This window comes from Triticum aestivum, chromosome 1B (assembly GCF_018294505.1).
Source record: "Triticum aestivum cultivar Chinese Spring chromosome 1B, IWGSC CS RefSeq v2.1, whole genome shotgun sequence".
Classification (NCBI taxonomy): Eukaryota; Viridiplantae; Streptophyta; class Magnoliopsida; order Poales; family Poaceae; genus Triticum; species Triticum aestivum.
The window spans coordinates 222,367,087-222,389,471 of record NC_057795.1 but is presented as its reverse complement, the minus strand read 5'-3'; the positions used below and the strand labels follow the sequence as shown (position 1 = coordinate 222,389,471).

The 22,385-nt window shown below is 45.4% G+C and overlaps 1 protein-coding gene and 2 long non-coding RNA genes across 4 annotated transcripts; 2 read left to right on the top strand and 1 right to left on the bottom strand.

Annotated features, from left to right (window-relative positions):
• Positions 1–7,796: 7,796 nt before the first annotated feature.
• Positions 7,797–11,189, top strand: LOC123116971 (uncharacterized). The gene is made up of 2 exons (XR_006457245.1): positions 7,797–9,743; positions 10,779–11,189. It is a non-coding gene; the product is annotated as an uncharacterized lncRNA (long non-coding RNA).
• On the bottom strand, positions 10,761–14,695 carry LOC123116960 (uncharacterized). Of its 2 annotated transcripts, XR_006457244.1 has the most exons (3): positions 12,046–14,647; positions 10,981–11,199; positions 10,761–10,878 (listed from the first exon to the last, which is right to left on the bottom strand). It is a non-coding gene; the product is annotated as an uncharacterized lncRNA (long non-coding RNA). The 2 variants fall into 2 exon arrangements; XR_006457243.1 differs by lacking the exon at positions 10,761–10,878 and having other exon boundaries at positions 10,952–11,199; positions 12,046–14,695.
• Positions 14,696–16,056: 1,361 nt separating this feature from the next.
• LOC123116949 (uncharacterized) lies at positions 16,057–18,535 on the top strand. The gene is made up of 6 exons (XM_044537817.1): positions 16,057–16,199; positions 16,346–16,441; positions 16,974–17,145; positions 17,229–17,348; positions 17,665–17,793; positions 18,030–18,535. The coding sequence occupies exons 2-6, from the start codon at positions 16,413–16,415 to the stop codon at positions 18,099–18,101; spliced, it is 522 nt and encodes a 173-aa protein (XP_044393752.1). The 5' UTR covers positions 16,057–16,199; positions 16,346–16,412; the 3' UTR covers positions 18,102–18,535.
• Positions 18,536–22,385: the final 3,850 nt, after the last annotated feature.

Genomic DNA, 22,385 nt, shown 5'->3' with positions numbered 1-22,385 from the left:
AGGCTCATTAAGCAACACCTCATCCCTCCTTGATAGTATTGGCTTTTTCTATAGACTCAATGTGATCTTGGATCACTAAAATATAAAATGAAGAGTCTTGAGCTTTTGAGCTTGACCAATCCTTTGTCCTTAGTATTTTGAGGGATCCACTTTCATCATCCATGCCATGCCATTCATTGAGCTTTCCTGAAATGATAACCTTGGAATAGCATTAGCTCAATGAGCTATATGTTGTTATGAATTACCAAAACCACCTAGGGATAGTTGCACTTTCAGTCCCCCTGCTGAGGTTGATCCCCATCTGCTACGGTCTTGGTCTTTGCGAGGCTTTCTTGGCTTTGCTCCACTTCGGCCGGGGCTGCGGCTGGCGCGGCCTTGGCCCGGCGCTCCTCCCTAACCGCCACCAGGGCTGCGCTGGCGGACTAGGGTGTGGCTGCAAGGTAGAGCACTAAGGGCTCCTGAGGGGGCGGAGCTACCATCACCGGAGGGCTGCTAAGGTACTTCTTGAGATCTTGGAATGCCTTGTCTGCCTCTTTAGTCCATTCGAACGGGCCCTTCTTCTTCATCAGCTTGAAGAAGGGCAGTGCTTGCTCCCCCAGCTTGGAGTTGAAGCTTCCCAACGCGGTTACTCGCCCAGTGAGCTTCGGCATTTCTTTGAGGGTCTTCGGCGGACTCATGTCTTCGACTGCCTTGACCTTCTCTGGGTTTGCCTCAATGCCCCTATGGGACACGAGGAAGCCCAAGAGCTTGCCCGAGGGGACCCCGAATACGCACTTCTCCAGGTTGAGCCGCAGATCCACTTCACGGAGGCTCATGAAGGTTTCTTCCAGGTCTTCTATCAGGGTTTTCGCCTCCCGAGACTTCACCATGATGTCATCGACGTAGGCCTCGGCGTTCCTCCCGAGCTGCCGGCCCAAGGCGATGTGCATCAGTCGCTGAAAGGTCGCGCCCGCATTGCGCAACCCGAACGGCATGCAGGTGTAGCAGTATACTCCACACGGGGTCAGGAAGGCCGTTTTCTCCACGTCTTCTACCACCATCTTGATCTGGTGATAGCCCGAGAAGGCATCCAGGAAGCACAACAGGTCACACTCGGCGGTAGAATCGACGATCTGGTTGATGCGAGGGAGCGGGAAGGGATCCTGTGTGCAGGCCTTGTTGAGGTTGGTGAAGTCGACACACATGTGTTCCTTTCCTCCCTTTTTTGGCACGACAACAGGGTTGGCCAGACATTCGGGATAGCAAACTTCGCGAATGACGCATGCCGCCTCTAACTTGCGGGTTTCTTGGACGATGAAGGCCTGCTTCTCGGTGGACTGTCGCCTTGCCTTCTGCTTCACGGGGCGCACATTGGGGCACACGTTGAGATGGTGTTCAATCACATCCCTCGGGACCCCTGCCAGCTGATCAGGTTCCCACGCAAACACCTCCTTCTTTGCGCGCAGAAATTTCACCAGGGCCTCCTCCTGCTCACGATCGAGGTTGGCGCCTATGGTGAAGGTGGCGCCAGAGGATCCATCCTCATCGACTGGTACTTGCTTGGTCTCCACCTTGTCTTGGGTGAATAGTTGCTTCTTCTTGGCCGGTGCGGCCCCCTTGGGCTCGAGGGTATCCACGCTGGCGGGCTGCGCCACTGCGGCTGCCTTGAAAGTGAGCTTGAGCGCCTGCAGCGCATCCCTTGTGTCTCCGGACACGGTAAGGACGCCGCTGCTCCCGGGCATCTTCATGAGGTTGTAAGCCGGGTGAGTCGCCGCCATGAACTGGGCCAAGGCTGGGTAGCCGAGGATGGCGTTGTACGGGAGGCCGATGGGGGCGATGTCGAAGTCGACCAGCTCCGTGCGGAAGTTGTCGTGGGTGCCGAAGGTCACCAGGAGGCGGATCTGCCCCAAGGAGCCGATGGAACTGCCCCTGACGCCCGAGAAGGGCCTACTGGGTCGGAGCCGCTCTAGCGGCACGTGGAGGAGGCTGAAGGCCTCCACCGAGATCACGTTGAGGCCGGCACCACCGTCGATGAGGGTCCTGGTGACGGCAACCTGGCAGATGGTGGGGGTGCATAGCATCGGGAGTGCGCCCGAACAGGCGGTGTTGGAGGGGTGGTCGTCCGAGCCAAAGGGTAAATCAGCAATCCGCCCAGGAGGGCTGCAACGACCGGGGAGCCGGCGTAGCATGATGGGTGAGGAAGAGGTTGCGCAACTCCTCCCAGGAGGCCACAGAAGCCGCTGGCAGGTGGAGCAGCCACATGCACGGGACGCCGGTGAGGGCCATGGGCAGCCAGTTAGCCATGACCCTGTCGTCGCCTCCGGCGTTGAGGACGGCTTCTTCATACGCTAGTAGGAAGGCCAGCGGATCAGCTGCGTCGTCGTAGCACGGCGGCATGTCCGGCTTGAACTTGTTCGGCCACCGCACCTGTCGCAAGGTGGGGGCCAGGGCTCGGAGCCCCCTGGTTCCTGCGCCCGCGTCGACTGCCGGAGCAGGCGGTGCATTGGCCGCCATGAGGGCGGAGCGTGGTGCTGATGGAGAACGGGTCGACGGAAGGGAGAGCTCCAGCACAACCATACCTAGCGTGCCAAACGTCGGATGTTGGGTTCCGGCAGACCCTTAAGGTTCAAACTCTAGGGTGCGCACGAAGATCTTCCCCCTACCACTCCACGTCCGATCGCCTCACGAGAATCTAAGCTAAAATGATGAACAACATAAGGGACACGAGATTTATACTGGTTCGGTTCACCATTGTGGTGTAATACCCTACTCCAATGTGTGGTGTGGTGGATTGCCTCAGGGGTTGATGATGAACAGTACAAAGGATGAACAGCCTCGCGAGAGGTGTCTTGAGCTGGTGCGATGAACTGCTTGGGAGAGTTCGATCACCTCTTGGATGCTGATCAGATGCCCCCTGCTGTGGTGGCTATCCCTATATATATAGAGGCCCTGGTCCTCTTCCCAAATATTGAGTGGGAAAGGCGCCAACAACGGCCATTTCGAAGGGGAACATCTAGTACAAGTTATGATGACTAAAGTTGGTCTTCGGCTGCCAAAGGCACTAGCGATGACGCTGTCCTGGGCTCCACGGTGACCTCCATCCTGCTGCTCTGCTGGTCTTGGTCTTGTTGCATTGAAATGGCAACCTTTGCCTGATGCCTCGGTACTCCACGCCTGTGCTTGCCTCCTTTGCACCAAAGAGGAAACAAGGACACTACGCAGGCCGGCGCCTACCTAGGGCCCGCCTGGTCTCGATCGTCATGGCTTGCGTCACGAGCACCTCGTGAGGTACCCTGCCTTGATCTCTCTGCCTCCTCGCGAGCCTGCCTGGCGAGGCCATTCCTGAGGAAGTCCTGTGTCGTCCGCCCCGCGAGGCTTGGCCCCTCGCGAGGGTCTTGAGTCTTGCGCTAATGAAGATGGGCCGTACTGGGCCACCACTTGAGCCACGCCGCAGGCCGCAGGCAGGCAAGTCTGGGGACCCCCGTTCCCAGAACACCGACAATGACATATTTGTTGATTGGAAATGATATAGAATTTGTGGATAGCATAAAAGGATACTTGAATAAGAATTTTTCAATAAAAGACCTTGGTAAAGCTACTTATGTATTGGGCATCAAGATCTATAAAGATATATCGAGATGCTTAATAGGACTTTCACAAAGCACATACCTTGACAAAGTTTTGAAGAAGTTCAAAATGGATCAGTCAAAGAAAGGGTTCTTGCCTGCATTGCAAGGTATGAAGTTGAGTAAGACTCAAAACCCGACCACAGCAAAATATAGAGAGAGAATGAAAGTCATTCCCTATGCCTCAGCCATAGGTTCTATAAAGTATGCCATGTTGTATACCAGAACTATTGTGTACCTTGCCATCAGTTGGGCAAGGGGGTACAATAGTGATCCAAGAGTAGATCATTGGACAACAGTCAAAATTAATCCTTAGTTACCTAAGAGGACTAAGGAAATATTTCTCGGTTATGGAGGTGATAAAGAGTTCGTCGTAAAGGGTTACACCGATGCAAGCTTTGGCACCAATTTGGATGACTCAGAGTCTCAATCTGGATACATATTGATAGTGGGAGCAATTAACAAGAGTAGCACCATGCAGAGCATTATAGACATAGAAATTTGCAAATATACATACGGATCTGAATGTGACAGACCCGTTGACTAAACTTTTCTCACAAGAGAAACATGATCACACCTTAGTACTCTTTGGGTGTTAATCACATGGTGATGTGAACTACATTATTGACTCTAGTAAACCCTTTGGGTGTTGGTCACATGGCAATGTGAACTATGGGTGTTAATCACATGACGATGTGAACTATTGGTGATAAATCACATGATAATGTGAACTAGATTATTGACTCTAGTGCAAGTGGGAGACTGAAGGAAATATGCCCTAGAGGCAATAATAAAGTTGTTATTTTATATTTCCTTATTCATGATAAAGGTTTATTATTCATGCTAGAATTGTATTGATCGGAAACTTAAATACATGTGTGAATACATAAACAAATACCGTGTCCCTAGTGAGCCTCTACTAGACTAGCTCGTTGATCAAAGATGGTTAAGGTTTCTTAACCATGGACATGAGTTGTCATTTGATAACGGGATCACATCATTAGGAGAATAATGTGATGGACAAGACCCATCCGTTATCTTAGCATAATGATCGTTCAGTTTTATTGCTATTTCTTTCTTCATGTCACATACATATTCCTTCGACTATGAGATATGCAACTCCCGGATACCTCCTTATGTGCTATCAAATGTCACAACGTAACTGGGTGATTATAAAGATGATATACAGGTATCTCCGAAGGTGTTGTATAGATCGAGATTAGGATTTGTCACTCCGAGTATTGGAGAGGTATCTCTGGGCCCTCTGGTAATACACATCATAAGCTTTCAAGCAAACGACTAAGGAGTTAGTCACGAGGTGATGTATTATGGAATGAGTACAGAGACTTGCCGGTAACAAGATTGAACTAGGTATGAAGATACCGATGATCGAATGTTGGGCAAGTAACATACCGATGGACAAAGGGAATTACGTATGTTGTCATAACGGTTCGACCGATAAAGATCTTAGTAGAATATGTAGGAGCCAATATAAGCATCCAGGTTCCTGTCACGACCCGAATTTGGTAGAATCCAAGTCTCTGTGTTTACTGTGCTATCCCTGGATCATAGCTAGCACACACAGTAACAAGAATGAATATCAGTAAACATACATCATTTTACTACAATGGTAGATCCAGAATTAAACAAATACATACCATTTACACAGCTCAATGATGGCACATCATACAGCGGAATAATACGTAGTCGCTAAGTTAGGGCTCCATCAACGCCACTGGGCTCGTTGAGTGTAGACCATAACCCTATCGTCTCCTAATATGTTGAGATCTGCACATGACAGGTGCAGGTGAGTACGTGGAATGTACTCGCAAGTTGCAATTGAAAGTTTAACACAATATATATGTAGGGTAGTATTGGTGGAGGTTTCCTTTGCATAAAGCCAATTTTGTCCTATACTAAATTTTTGTAAACTTCTTTTGAAATAAAAATAGTTTTTAGTTTAAAAGGTAGGAGTGAGACACATGGATATACGCACCAGTACTCATTCTCCAAATTTTGGTAAAACATAAGTATGGTTGAAGTGAAACACATTCACTGTGCTCATTCCTCAACTTTCCCATCCCTTAAAACGGACTTTTAGAAAAGAGAGGGGAGATTCTTTTTCAGTCCAAGTCTTCAGTTGCTCAAAATTGCCCGTAACCGGGGGCATGGCTAATCGATTAGGTTAAACCCTCTACAGAGGTTGTACACGTTCCCCACATGACACAACCAACCCCGTTTACCGTTACACACTTGGGTGTAAGATTAGGAGGAGATTGTGATGAAGCCTTTTCGTAACAGCCCCCTATACCTAACTAAGCCGCCCGCAACTTAGGCAATAAAAGCCCATCTCCGGTGGTGGTCCTGAGGTAAGGGTTTCCCAGTAGTACTAAGCTAAGTGAGAGCCCATAGTAGAATGTGGCTGTACTGGAAGCTACATCAAACTGTACTTGGAAGATCTCATTCCCCTGGACGGCAATCCCCACCAAAACATGTGTGCAAGTCCCCAGTCGGGCGCATTCACTGCAAGACCCCGATGGGCGCAATCACTTGTAGACGCTCCCGTCATACCATTCCGCCCAGGGAGTAGAAGTAAAACAATATATAGTTTTTGTTTTCCAAAAGTTTTCACAAAACATTGCCCCAAAAGATGGCAAGTTTATTTGTTCAACACTTGTTTGATTTTCAACCCACCCATTTGTGCAAGCGCGGCCAAGCATGGTGGTGAGTCTTTATGGCTCTAGATAAAAATCATACTTTGCAAAAACTTTTATAAAACATGCATAATGTTAAAGTTTAAAGAGATATGCATCATAGGAAACATAGGTCGAAGTATGATCAATTTGCAACTTGCCTGGATTCCGGAAGATGAAATAGTCTACTCGTAGTCGTCTCTCCTTCTTGTTACGATATATCTAACGATATAAGAAAGTACTTTAACACACAACAACATCCAAATAGAGATTCAAATGAAAGGTTAAAATTACAATACAAAATAATAGCGGATAACATTCCTAAGGAAGTTGTTAGGACTTGGTTACGAGTTGAGATAAGATCGAGAATGGAAATATGACATAGGTTTTGTTGGTTGGGTCAAATTGGTACAACATGAAGATCATGGGTATAGTCCATTTGTCATATTAAACTTAGTTCAAAGGTTTTGGAATTATGCTCAAACTCCTTTTGGTTTGAACATGTGAAGGTGTGGAAGTTGAGAATGAGTCTATGATGGTGATCCTTAGGTGACAATCCAAGTCTCACTTCTAATCTATTGCAGGGCCGGCCCTGAGGGGGGCAGCAGGGGCGGCCGCCCCGGGCCCCCAACAATCCAGGGGCCCCCGTAGGAGGTGCAGCAGCCTATATGCCATGCATATGGAGCTAATCACGCACGGAATTGTCCCGTAGGAGAGGCAGCTAATCACGGGCATAGGATTTCGATCTTGCGAGTTCTCCAATCTAGCCCGCGTCCCCGTACTCCTTTTTTTCTTCCTAATTTTCAATCTCGAGTTTGCCAATCCTAGTTCCCGGATGCTGATTGTGAGTCAGAGATGCTACACCTCTTCTCTCTCGTCTCCAGGCAATCGATGCACTCACCTCCCGCCAGAGGCAACACAAGCAGCCGTCATGAATAGACTAACAACAGCGGACAAGGCTCTGGCTGGATTGGATTGGAATTGATCAATTAGTTTCGGACCGATGCTCTATGGATCAAGGTTAACCTCTTTTCTATTAACTAGTACAAATGCCCGTGCGTTGCAACGGGCATAAAAACTCGCAAAACATGATTCATGTGCTATTACGTTCCATTTTTTACATTCAGTTATGATAAACGTCCATAATAAGATTACCTTGATTATTACTTTTTGAGTCCGAATTTTGAATGTTAAGAAGCCACCTTAGCTTTCTTCATCTGGTAGAAGAGTAGTGGCTCATGGAATAGTCTCTGGATACTTCTTATTTTTTACTTTTCAGAAAAAACATGGATTTTTATTTATTTTAAGAAAGTGAACGCTTTATTAAAATTGGATTACGCTGGACATAAGCATCAGAATATATGCGTAGTATGCATGCTAGAGTATCATATTTTCCCTTGAAGCAATTTAGATAACAGTAACATGAAGTTAAAGTAAGTGCATTGCTATATACACCATGTTATTCGTCTGACTTTACTCCGTCAATGTCTAGTAACAAAGCATACCACACGGGAAGATTAACCATTGCACTTACATCAGACAATAAAAATGTCGCATATCCAACATTTTCAAAGTAATTTTGTCTGGATGCAATTGTTTCTTGTTTCTTCATAGCATCAATGTTTGGGTCAAAAGGGTGTATAAGGTGGTTGCCACGTTCATCCGAACCACCTTCAACATGACCATCTTCAGGATATCAAGCATGACATCTTCTTCATACGAAATAACAACTTCATTAAAAATAATTAACTCGGTGGCTATGACATGTAAATGTCTATGTTTTGACACGAATGGTTTATTATGCACTCGTATAAATCGGAATCAACAAAGCACAGAGATAATTTATGTATTTACTTTATTGGGCGCCAGGCATATATATTTCTGCCGTGTGTGTCATGACCTATGTAGTTAATATGAGTACATCAAAAAACACAAATATATGCAAATCCAACTTTAAAAAGGAAAACAAAAATGTATATTCAGAGAGAGAAAATGCATGGATGGCGACAGTCAAGCGATTTTATTGGCAAATGGAGCGTGTCCCTCCTAGTAGTTAATCTATCTAGTTTTTTATTATTACCAAATCTGGTCAATTTAATCAAGTGCTCTCGTGTCCAGAGGCTAGTCGGGTGTCCACCGACCATCTCGCGCAGATGACGCGTTTCATCTGACCCCAAACTCCCACCGTTGTCTATCCCTCCTCCAACCTTATCTTCTCTCCTTCTCCTACCTTTCAGTTCTTTCCTTTTTCCTTGGCCATGAGAGCAGGAGAGCATGTCCTCGTCCCTTGTGACCGCCCAGGCCGTCCCTTCCCTCGCTCGCGTGAGGTGCCTCCTCCAACCGCACCCGGAGATGGTGCCCCGAGCCGCTTGAAGCAGGCCAGCCAGCAGCCGCCCCTGTTCCTCCTCTCACTCGGCTTTTCCCTCTCCTTCTCTCTCAATTTTCGCCATTGACAACCCCCGCAGCACCCCGCCCGCCATCTTCGGCCACCTCTTCGTCGGCCTCGTGCTCCTCCGCCTCGATCCGTCCGCCGCGCCACCGGATCCACGCCGGAGCAGCCGGATCCGCGGCCTCCTGCCTCGTCTGCCGTCGGGAGAGCCGCCTCACGCAGGCCAGCCGTCTACTCCTCTTCTCTGGGCTTTTCCCCCCTTCTCTCTCTCTCTCTCTCTCTCTCTCTCTCTCTCATCTCCGTTTTCTCCAGGGAAGGAAGTGGCCATGGATCACAACCCGCAGCACCCCTGCTCTCGTTGCCGGAAACCTCTCTGTCGGCCTCGAGCTCCTCCGCCTCGATCCGTCCGTACGACCCGCCGCCACCTCCTGCATCGCCTGTCGTCTGGAGGAGGACGACCGAGAGTAGTGCCCGTTCGTCCGCCGCGTGGACTGGCTCAGCCCAGCTCGCCCGCTAAAGCCGTCGAGCATCTGCCTTGTCGAGGCAACACTCCTCTACCTCGCCCCGCACCGCCGCGGTCTCCTCCGCCTCCACCCGCGCCACCCATCTTCCTCCCTGTCCCCACCCCTCTCCCTCCCCACCCCTGCTCCCGCCCCTCTTCTCCCCGTTCAGCTTCCGCATCACGGAGCGCAGCCACCGGACCGCCGCGAACAGCGAGGAGCAGCATGGGCGTGGGGTCGAGTCGGGGACGCAAGCGTGGTCGTTATCCACTTAAAAAGGACTGCGGGTTGAATACCCCAAACCACATGGTCTTTTTTGTAAAATGTGCGACGACGTACGACCAGAAGCACTCCGTGCTTTATTAGTAGGGAAAGAGGGAAAGATATATATATATATATATATATATATATATATATATATATATATATATACAAATGTTCGTGCGTTGCAACGGGAGAAAATGTTGGCTTCAATGAATCTGCCAGATCAAGGAACCATGTCGTTGGACAACGCTCGCTAATGATAAGAAATTGGTTCATTTCATCAACATATGGGGTATGATTTCAAGTAAATTGATTTGTCTGAACAACCACCTCTTGATTGTTAGTTCATTCTTTAGATTATTTGTTCATTCTTGAATTTCAATAAATATGAAGTAATAGCACCAAGTAAACTAACCTAGAATAATAATTGCAGCAGCAAGCAAACTAACCTAAAATATGTTGCAGCAAGCATAATCTGTTCATTTAAAAAAATTGTTTAGCTAGCATCACAGTGTATTTTTATCAATAATCTAGTGATATGTAGTATATATCCATAAGCACATTATTATTTTTTGCAGAAATTTTGTAAACTTACTTAAAGGTTCGTTTTCAAGTTCTGCATAATTTGGCTCCATGCCGAGAGTCAAAAATCGTTTACATGAAAGATGAACCATGTATAAGTTGCATCCACACTATTTATAGAAACATGTGCCAACAACCTTGCAATGGAGACAAAATAAATAAATACAATTCTGGTTCTTTATAGTCTAGCACAACCACAAATAGTGTAGTGTCAAAAACACTCTTATATTATGGAATGGGGGGAGTAATATTCTTAGACTTCAGTAAAAGTGAATATTCCAGGATAGCAGCTCAATTGGTCTCGGTCTTACAGGCTTAGTGGGAGGACGTGAGTTCGATCCCCATCCCCACGCAGGTTGTCGCTGCGAATTCAGGGCAAAAATAATAGGGCCTGCCTCAAACGACGAAAAGCAGTTTTTTTTCTTACACTTTAGTATCACCTCGTGTATATGTTTTAAATTCAAACTGAAAGCATAAATTTATAGAAAGGAAGCGTATTGTGACGGTGAATCCGACAAAGTCAATCCATGCTTTATTATTAGGGATAGATTAGGGAAAGAATTATTATTAGGGAGAGATAGATGTATAGATGTACATATATAAATTTGATGGATAATGAGTGGTGGATTGTGAAGTTCCTTTTTGAAGTTAGATTAAAAAGGTCCTGTCGCACATAGTTTGTTATAACAGGTTACGATGAAAACATGTTTGCAGGTTGAATCATTTCTCTTATCTAACTTTTCAGGTGATACATCATCAACCGAATGGGATAAGGCTTGGTCTAGTTTTAAGAAGAAAGGGAAGAAGACCCTATTCTCAGAGTTCTCACCGAACAAATATGTGACCTGTAACCCACGGCGCATTGAGTATCCATTGTCAGAAGAAGTCGATCCAATCAAAAGAGCCGAGAGGTCTAACTTGATGTTGTGAACAAGCCCAATATGTACCTTAGTAGGGGTGATTATCTTCGTTTCGGCATTTCTTATCTATACATTGGTTGTCCCACCCAAGTAACAGGTGAGCTGTAGGCCAAAGATTCTACTTGGAAGTCTGTATTGTACATTTAGTTTGTACTATACCAAGTATAATCATGGTTCTGTATTGCTTCAAGCACATTGTAATAGATCATAATACAGAACTCCTTCCATTTTGGTGATTTTCTTCACCTGCACATAAATTGGACCCTCTTTAGTCCTCCATTATAACCAAGAATATTGGGTCACCTAGAATAATAATATGTTGATCACTATCCATGACTGTGCTCCTGATGTGATTTTTTTTTCATAGTTCTCACTTCCTAGTTCGTCTCACATTTCCACAACCTTAAGACATGGCCCGACTCATATTTCAACGACCTACGGAGATATACGGTCGATCTGGTTCAGGCAGCATGGTTCAGACCCCATGGTTCACCACAGGCAAAACATGGTTGACCGGGTTAAGAATGCATGGTTCAGACCTGTGGTTCACTATGAGTAGACTGCATGGTTCAGAGTCCTGATTTTTTCATAAACCAGGATTGACCCGGTGTCGAGGAACTATGCTGTGGGACATGGATTGAAAATTACAAAACAATCAATCAATTGAAAGAAATTCAGATTATTTATAGGGCAGTTAGTGAAACATAAACCCACACATGCATAGATACTCTGATAGATAAGCAGCTACAGCAAAAAAGGAAACTACAACAATCTAGCGGAAATAAAAATTCTACATCTCATAGGAGAAATCAAGCTAGTGAACATAGCTTCTAGTGAAGAAGTGTCGACTTCAGTTTTTAGGCACTTGTATATCCAACTACAACTACAAAAATATCTAATCATTTGAAAATTTCAACTATAAGTCTATAACCCATAAATATACAACCAGTATAACTGGAAGTTCCAGCTTGCCGAGAAAACTGTGAAGGATGAACTATTTTCCACATAATCATCTACAGGATATTCTTTGAGCATCAATAAATAATTTTCAAACATATACTGTAATTTAAACAAAATCAGAACCTTCTTTACCATTCACTCCTAAATGTAATCATCTTTTAATGCAGGTCTCGGTCTTGTAGTAGCCGACATTGTCCGCAAGCTACTGTAGTGGAAAGTAGTTTCACAATGGAGAAGTTACTACCAGAAATAAGTCTGTCCAAACACTATGTCAGGTACCTTGCAGATAAAAAAAAGTGGGAGATGCATCATATGAGTTCATAAGAGTACTTACAAATATTGATATTGACATTATCCAGAAACGTGCAGCCAAAGCTAATGAAAAGGTTCATATATATATTTTTTAATTTGTATTTAGTGAAAACTGACTTGGCACTTGACATACAGTATGTGATGCTAGCTCCAGGTAAATATGCATTGCAGTAAATGCAAAGGGGGGGAATAGTGGATCTGCATTCAATTCTTGCAGACCTTACTATATAAATTACCCAAAGAAAGACCAGACTTAACTGAAAATGAAATTTTAGAGAACGTTCACTTAAACATTCAAAGAAAAATTGTTAATATCATGGAAAAATATAGAGATTTGAACACATCTCGCAGAATACATCTCACTAACTGTCTAAGATATATATATATATAATTCCAACTGACATTGTGGATGGGATGCTAGTAGAAAAAAAACACATGGTAGAACAATTATCATTAAAACCAAGAGGTTAGCAATTAATTGGTGCAATCCTGTAACTTTGGGCCAAGAATGTTCATATTTCAGTCGATCTACTCAAGGGGTTTTATGGTATCTCGGTCTATGTCGTTAATTGACCATTTCGACCATTGATACAATTCACAATGGTAAACAATTCTCAGGAGCAAAAGGGTAAATGATTTCAGGGCTCTTTCAAAAAGAAATTGCATCAGTAAAACTTAGGAAGGCATAATTGCATATCGAGGCCCAAGCTTCCATGCATGTTTCCCATCACATGTATGCAGCCATGTATGCCAAGCAAGGCTGGCCTCAGACGGGTGCCACAACTTGGGGTGTCTTTGGCTCGCTTGTGAAGGATAGTAAGGGGAAGAGGCAAGGTTGTGCTGCTACACCTCGTCATTTGTCCGCTCGGTCTGCAATGCTCTCCAACGACAGGTTGGAGATGAAGTGGTTGCACGCGAAGTGAGCGGCATGGTGGCCCGCATTTCCATCGAGGAAAAAGCACAGGGGCGGGGCAGAGTGGAGGCGACACTGATTATACATCAAACTTTCTCACTCCCAATACTGCATGAAGCACCCTGCCTGGTCATGTTCTTCTGACTGAAATTTGATGTGGCCCTGAATATATGTGCAACGGTGACACTGCACTTACTTTGCCAGCCCCTGCAATCAAATTTGTCAACCAGTAGAGCATAGTCCATAAATATTCTGATTTTTCTCAAGGGGACTATAGGGGCCAAATAATTTCAAAATCAGGGAGAAAATCATAGATGAATATGTTGAGCGAAGCCTGCTGCCCCTGCTGTCTTGAAGCTCCTACACCACAGAACAAATATCAGTGCACTGCTTTGCTAATCTAGACCAAAACAAATCAAGGAAACTATCAATTTTTCCGATAAAGATCAAGAGAACTCTCCTAATCGTGACATACTCATCCTAATCCGCCTCTGCCTGTAACAACCCACTTCCTCTGGCTGTGAACACTGACGTACATCCAGATGCACGCACCAACGCCACATTAGTCTAGCAACCCGATTGAGTTCCACCATCATACCATTTTTTGAATCATATGGAAGGAGAGTTATTCTCATGATGTATTCATGTGGGAGTTAACCTCAAGGATCTGTGACTGAAACGGGCTCGGACAAACACCCAAACACCTTGTGTGCAAAAAATAACTAAGAACATCCACAACCTATGACCAGCTAATTCTATCCCTATTGACAAGAAGCACTACATATGCAGTAATTTGACATCATGAAACTGTGCAAACTCGTGATCCTCAGCAGAAAATAAAAGTCATCCAGAGAGACTGGCACGCGGTTTCCTCTGGTAGCATGGGGTGGGCACAGAAATACACGTGTGTCCGAAGTTGAGGTGGAGGAGCAGAGGGGGCGGCGAGTGCAACGATGACCGGATGGCCGTGTGGCTCTGGTCGAGCGGCGAGCGCGCGCCCTCCCAGGCAGCACACATCGAGGAAGGATGAGTTGAGGCAGAATAATAGTGCAGGGTGTTGCGATCTCCGTCGTCGGTCGGCCTGGCCGACGACCGGCGACTGGTGCGTCACCGGATCAAGCGTCCCGCGGGTCGGGCGAGTCCTGGCGGCGCAGATCGGCCCGCGAGCGCCGCACCCTCCCATCCTCTGCCTCCCGCGAGGTCGCAACGAGGGGAGCAGTGAACGGCGAAGAAAGCCGTGGGTGAGAAGGAGATGGGATTGGGAGAGGAAGGAGGCGGTCGACGTCGCGTGGTGAGGCCGTGCGGGGCGGGGCGGGAGGCGCCGGCGGCGCGCGGGGCATGGCCGGAGGTGTGTGGCGCGGGGCGGAGCGCCGTGAGGCAGAGCATGGCTGCGTTTATTTTTTTCCTTTGTACCGATTTGATTTGGACTGCGGGTTGATTTGTGTGAATTTCAAGGGCTTTTTTGCAAAAGTATTAATGACGGACGACCAGAGAAGTACTATTTCTATATCTTTCCCTACTAATAAAGCAGCTAATGCTTCTGCCCGTACGTCGTCGGCATATTTGCGCAAAAGCCCTTCTATTTCTTTGAAATAAGCCCGCAGTCCTAATTTTAAGTGGGTATCTATAAAACGCTTAGTTTTTACAAAAACGACCCCGCATTTGTTTCTATTCAACCCGCAGTCCTTTTTGGGGCAGAAACGCGTGCGCCGGAGCCAGGGAGCTCGGCTCCGCGCCACGCACTCGCCCCGACCCCGCCTTCCTCCGCCGCCTCGCCACGCGCTCGCCCCGACCCCGCCTTCCTCCGCCGCCTCGCCACGCCGGCCGGCCTCACCGGAGATCACCGCCGCCGCGACCAGGTCACGTGGCCGCCCCTGCCTTCTCCTCCTCCCTCACCTTCCTCCCTCCCTCTCACCATCTCTCTCCCCCTCTCATTGCAGTGCCACCATGGCCGCCCCGAGCTTCGCCGGCAGCCGCGCCGCCCGCCTCCGGCCACGACTCCGACGGGATCCGGCCGCCACTGCCCGGATCCGCATCCTCTGCTCCGCCGCGCCCCGGATCCGGCCACCACCAAGCCTCCCGCGTCGATCCTCCCGTCCGCCGGCCTCCCCCTGCTCGATCTGGGTGGACGGGCGAAGTTTCTGACTTGCCGGGGCGGCCATGGCAGGGAGGCAGCGCTGTGCTCGGGCGCCCGCATCAGGCGGCGGCAGCGAGGCGGGAGGCATGAGTGGAGATGAAGGAGGAAAACATGAAGAGTCGGCCAGAGCGAGGAGTTCTCCGGCATCAAAGCCACGGACCACGGCGGCGCAAGCTTGCGAGGGGCGGCAGCCATGGCGGGGAGGCGGCGCTACGCTCGGGCGTCGCATTAGGCGGCAGCAGCGAGCGGGATAGCACACGGAGAGGAAGGAGGAGAAAATGAAGAGGCGTCCGGGAGCGAGGACCTCACCGGTGTCTAAGTCTCTGCCGGGCGGGACGCGCAGGCGCGCGAGGGGCACGACACTCCTCTCCTGGTGCGTGCGTCCTTGCCGAGTTGGCAAAGTTTTTCTTGGACGGACAGGGACGATCCCGTTGCTGCCTCGCCGCTGGGATTGAAGTAAGCCGGCCGACATACCGATGCATCGGGGCTCCATCGAAATGTCAGGCGACTCATATAAGGGATTGGGGAGGCAAAATATTACACAACTTGGGAAGGTAGAAATCACGCGAGAGTTGCGCTCTTGGGGAGGGCAAGGATTGCTGGGCGCTTGATTTCTGGAAGGGGATTCGTGAGGGAATCGCTGATTTGGATTTTCGGGAGGCAAACAAGCAGCCTCGAGCATATTCCCCATGCCAGATGAAGAGGAGGATGGTGGAGGGAAGGACCAGCGCTGGTGGTGGTCGTATGGCAAGGGCGATTGGTGGAGGGAGGAAAAGAGTAGGGCGACTGCTTCCTTCTCTCGCATCCGCTTTCTCGCCCGTGTCACCGTGCCGTCAGGAGGACTCCGACAGTGACGATTCCAGCGAAGCAGCAGCGGAAGACGAACACAACAGAGACGCACAAGCAGGAGACCAACAGGCAGTGGCAAGTCTTCTCTATGCCTTACAAGTTCCACGTGTACTAGCTTTTAGTGCAGGTGACATCTCTAGCTTCTACCTTACCTTGGATCGTTGAAAGTCTTAGTGCTCTCAACGTGTTCAATGAAATAACAACAATGTTGTGCTTTTCAGGTCAGTCGCCAACAGGGGACATCGACAAGCATGTACGTCGCCAGACGCGTCTCTCTCCACCTGCAAGATGATTTTCCGTGGCACGGCCTTCCTCAGGTCTGAGCACTACTAAGCAATAAGCATAACCTTTGTACAATCCTCTTTATGTCTGTTTTGTAAACACCTTGGGCGAACTGTATGTCTATCGCCGAGGATCTCAGGACTCCCATTAGTTAGAACTTAGAAATGATGCTCTAATACTACACTTGGCACACAAATAAGGAGCTGGCATATTAAAATGGTTACTCTTTGGAACTTTGGTCAGTATTTAGCAGTGTTTAATATTGAAGAGATTACTATTTAGCTTTAGAGTATGAGGGCATGTGTTTTTCATTATCTTTTTTACCCCCTGTCGGCGGTACTGAGTGGCTTAGCACTGATGCAAGACGAACATCAGTCGACTTACACTTTGACCGCAAGTCACTTGAGTGGTGTCACTAAAACAACCTGAGCAAGATTGGAGCTGATGGGTATTTGAGATTGTTGCTTTTTGATGGGACTGCAGCCAAATAAATCTCTCGCCTTGTCAAGCAAAAGATTAGTGATCTCGTGCAAGATCTAAATGTTACCAGTGATGATGGCTCTACAGAAACGAACAACTGCGAGCACTCAGATTCTTCATTTACGAAATATTCAACCAATTCGACCATGTCAGATGCAGTTTTGCTTGGAAGGGAGCTGGTATATTTGTAATTGATGTGTATGATGGCATGTCTTCTGAATGCAAGCTTCGTCTCAATAGGAGATCCTCCAACTTCAGTGTGAGTTGAGTTATAGCATTGCTTAATAATTGCTTGAATTTGACCTTCCATTTTATTTTGAAAACTTAAGCCTCCTCATGTAGGTATTGAAGTTTGACGGATTGGAGAATCAGATGGTAGTCGCTGGAGATGCAAGGAACTCCCATGCTTGCAGCGATGCACTTGGTGGGCATTCCTTGCATTTGTCCTGTAGAATCACGCGGGTACATGTATTTAATTATAGCAAAGTCACCATGTCTTTATCATGCCAGTATGCCAATGCCCAGAAATTAGATAACAGAGGGAAGTCACCAGCTCTGAAAGCATACCAAATATTTCAGTTTTTAGGCCACTGCTCAATTTTGAAGAGCTACTCCTTTGAACTAGATATGTGAGCTTTTTGTAAACTACAGGATATCATAGTTTGCTAACTGGAAAAAGAACTCTTTGATGTTGGGCATATCCTGTAGTACTTAAATCATTATTTTTTTACACATGTGATGCAAATCTTATTCGTTTAGAAAAATGGTGAATCTACAGGATTGGTATGAACTCAGAATACAAATTTTGGGACATCTATTAACATTGAAAGAGAATGAATGTGAAGACAATATGTGTGCTGGTGTCCTGGGATTCATCAGTTGTATCAGGAAAACCAAAGTAAAACAGGTACTCAGATTTTTTTTATTCTACATTTTCCAGATATAGCAAAGGTTGTACCACAGAAAGTATCGTGTGCGTGGCTGACACAAACTCCAAATGTGGCACCTCTTGTCAAAAGTTCACTGTATGAACGAGGATCATGTATTTGCTTTGATCTCAACCTTTGGATGCAGTTAGAAGGTTTCATCATAACAAAAATTGTTAGTTTTTGTAAATTAACCTCACCATTTTGATGATTGTAGGACATCATTGTTCTCCAATATGAAACTATAGAGAAGGGACCTGACGTACATTTGTGTAACACAGTTCAGTAAACACGTCTGGAGACTATTTCTTCTTCGAGATTGATTTACTTGGTGGTGCTATTGCCCATTTCCTCTTAACAAGACATGTGTGATGTTCCAGAAAAGGAGCTTATGTGTTGTCTGGTAGCCTTGATGGTAGTTTTATACATGTAGCTGAGGAAAGTGTGCTTGAAGCGCGTCCTGTTAAAAAAATGGGAAGGGGACCTGTGCTGGTTTTGAGTCATACTTATTGGGTAGGCCCTTGCGGTTTTTGCTCTCTCCATTGCCACGGCCTCGGTCGGGTTGTGATAAGGAAAATGACATAGCGTTGATGTGGTGCTTCACTGCTAGCTGAATTTTGCCATTGCTGGTGCTAGCTGAACTTTGTGGTAGCTAAATTTTGCTATCGCTGCTGCTAGCTGAATTTTGCACAGACATAATGCTCATCTAGACATGTTTTTCCAGTAGAAGTGAGAAATATATGCAGGTTTTTATGCCAAAAGCTTTTAATATTTTTTCTCATAATGTAAGTAAACTGATGTTGCATGCCATGGCTAAGGATTTAGTTCCAGCAGAAGCAACACATATTCATCTTGCCTACTATCCCATCAGTGGATGTCAGTCTCATTTTTCTGATCCTACACTTGAGCTAAGAATTCATTGCCCTTTTTTTGAACAGGCTGCAGTAACCAGTTTGTCACTACTTCATTGGATATAATGGAGCATATCGTCATTGCGTATGCAAAAGCATGTTTCAAAATTTAAATTACCATGGCGCATTTAATTCTTTTGGAATACTAAACAATCATGCGGCTCTCTACAGATTTTAAAATTCATGGTAGGACCACAGGAGTATACTACTTTGTTGGGGGGAGATAATTTGTTGAACGGATAGCGTTGATGCCTTGCAAAGTTTCGCAGAGAACAAGCTATATGTGGATTTCTTCCAATTGCAGCAAGCTTCGAGCAAGCAAAACTATACTCTGTAAATAATCTTCTTGAACCAGAGTTCTTTATTTTCTTGGCAGAAGTTACTATATTCTCAATACACAACATAAATAATTAGGGAATTCAAAAAAGGTCCGAAAATTAAAAATGAGAATTTTGAAATAAAATGTTTAATAAATCATCAAATGTTTGTCGAGTCAAAAAATGTTCGCGATTTTGTAAACAAAATATTTGCTTATTCAAAAAATGTTCCAAATTTTGAAAACAAATGTTCATGATTTTTTAAAAAGTTTGTTTATTGAAATATTGTAATGAAATTGAACAGAATTTTGCCAATTCAAAAAATGTTTATGAATGGAAAAATATCCTTAAAATTCAAAAACTGTTCGTGGCTTACAAAATAGTTTATTCATTCATTAAATGTTCGTTGATTCAAAAATGGTCATGCATTTCAGAAAATGTTTGGGGATTTCAAAAATTGCTCCACCAATTTACAAAATAATGTTCGTCGATTCTAGAAATGTTCACCGATTCAAGAAAATTATTTAAAAAAATATTGACACTTAAAAAAAATGAAAATAGTATAAAATGTTCGTGAATCAAATAATGTTCTTGATTTTAGAAAATGTTTGAAAATTTGTAAAAGTGTTCACAAATTTGAAAAATGTTTACGATTTCAAATATGTGCACGAGTTTAAAAAAATGTCATGATTTCTCAAAATTGAGAGTGATACTGTATCTCGCCGATGCAGCAAAATATGGTCATGGCCATTGGAGATTATAAACTTTTCTCCCGTAGCAACGCACGGGCCCTTTTGCTAGTATACGTAAAGAGGTAAAGAGGTAAAGATAAAGAGGTAAAGACTAGTCTTTTTTTTATCTATTCTCTAGTTCTTAGATACTTAGTTTGGATAGCTAAAAAATTACTTACTTTGTCAATCGAAGTGGATACCCAGAATTATTTTCGATATCTGAATCATCGATCAAGATTAGTGTTCTAAAAACTGGCACTAATTATATAATTTTGGAGATGACACTAGCATTAAAGTTGTAATGATTTTTATACTCCCTCCGTCACGGTTTAGAAGGCGCGCTTGGAAATTCTCTAGGACCTAGGTGGTTATCTATTGGTTGTGAGATGGTCTAAAAAATAGCATTCACACTGCGCATGCATATAGAAATAGTACTATCGGAGTACTAATTAGCTACTAGAAATAAATGCAATGCGCCTTAAACCTTGTCTATTATGGAAACGCACGTAAATTTAACTTTGTCTTCTAAACTCTAACGGAGGGAGTAGCTTTCTAATAAAACTGGATTTGCTCAATTTTGATTAATGTTTGTTCAGATATTACCAAACAGTGCTGCTATAACAGAGTATCAGATTTTAGTAAAATTATGTTTGCAAGAACTAGTCTATTTCTAATAAGAAACAATAATAAGAAACAATTTTTTAACACAACATGAAAGTTGTAGACAATTTTCTGCTGATCATTGCAGTGTGCTTGTTTCCTTGATTTAATGGACTTGACAAAATTCCGAGTTCAAATTGAAGGGAGGAAGATATATTTTTGGTTTCTTGTTGTGGGCTGTAGCTATACTTATATTTACCTAATAAAATGATCCGGCTAGATTGTAGATATTTTTTTGCTTCATGTCAAAACATGACCCTTATATTAAGAGGCCCCATTTTCTAGATCCGCCCCGGGCCCCCAAAATCTCAGGACCGGCCCTGATCTATTGGGTAAACTATTGTTTTCCTAATATAACGGTCCAAGTCCAAATTACTGTATTTACTCAAATTCCATATCGAGTTTCTAACAACCAAAAGATTTGGACAAAAGCCATAGGAAACTGTATCTAATATCTAGACTTTGGCATATAAGGATGGTTATGGAAATAAGATGAAGCAAATTCAAGAAGGAAATTTTGACTCAGGTTTAATCCATATGAGATTTGTATATGGCGTTGGAGGGCATAAGTCATCTAAAAGTTTCCTAAGTCCAAATTCGTATATTGACAACATATGACCCGGGAGGTTCGTAATGATCTTCTCAGGAAGATTGGGTCAAGAATAAAATTTACGCTAATGATGGAATTGAATTACGATAAAGGAAAGGCAATTTGAAGTGTTGAGGTCAAAATTTTAGCTACACATGGATGAAAAATTATGGTAGCTGATCCAACAGAACGGTATGGCTCTAGGGACCAATTTTGGTAATTGGAACATTTCCATATGAGTTCTATATTAAAAGATATAGCAAAATTGCCAAAAATTATTATTTAAATCAGAACTAAATTTTAATTTCTGAAAAGTGAGACTTCAAAATTTTATAATAAACTAGATGTTTGAAGGAATCCGAGATATAAAATTTGTCGAATTCGTACTTACGGTTTAGGAGATACGGGTTTTTGAAGTTTGGTTGTTTTGCTGGAAACTGATTACGGGATTACAATTAAGCGGCCACGTGTCATGTTCCTATTGGCTGTTACCCCTTCATCTAAGGAGATGTTTTGAAAGAATGGCTGGCTGCTCACCGTGAGGGTTCGCCGGAGTTGGGCGGCGCGGCACGTATTCGACGAACCGGAGTCGATGGAGTGGCGAACGGTGGGGAGATGATGACGGAGAATTCAATGGACTCCGTAAGGATCTCAGGAACTTTCTGCTTCACTAGACAGAAGTGGCCAGAGTTTTGCATGGCGGCGGTGAGCCTCGGTTCTCGCGCTCCTGCTGCTAAATTGAGAGAGAAAGGGGCCACGAAGATGCGCGTCAACAAGTGGAAGAGAGTGGTGGAGGATTTGGGGTTTGGGGTACCTCGATCGCGATGGAATCCTCGTCGGACTTTGATGTTATTGCCGAACTTCGGCGAGCAATTGTGACTGATGAGGTCGGGATAGAGCTAAGGCAGGAGGGGGCTTCAGATGAGGAGGAAATGGGCAACGCGGGGACGGTCTTATAAGGGCGAGGGGAGGTCGAAGGTGAGCGGGGCGTCGCCGGATTTATGACGTTAATGGTGACTGTTACCCTGTGCTTTCAATGGCCATTAAAGGGGAATTAGGGTGCACTAACGGAGGGGAGGGGTTGTGGGTGGCGAGGGGGTTCCGTTCAGAGAAGTTCGAGGCGAGGCAGAGGAGGGGGCGGGGTGGGGTGGCTAGCCGTAGGCCATGGTTGTCTCTTTGTAAGTGCACGCATTTTTTTTAGAATCTCACAAAGCTTTATTACTGAATCAGAATGTTCATTGGTACAAAGAGAAGATCGTCGGGCTGGCCTAGCCAGGTGTGACGGCCAAACCCTAAAGATAAAGCATGCTTTGCGAGATTATGGGCCTCCGTGTTGGAGGTCCTATACTCATGACTAAACGAACA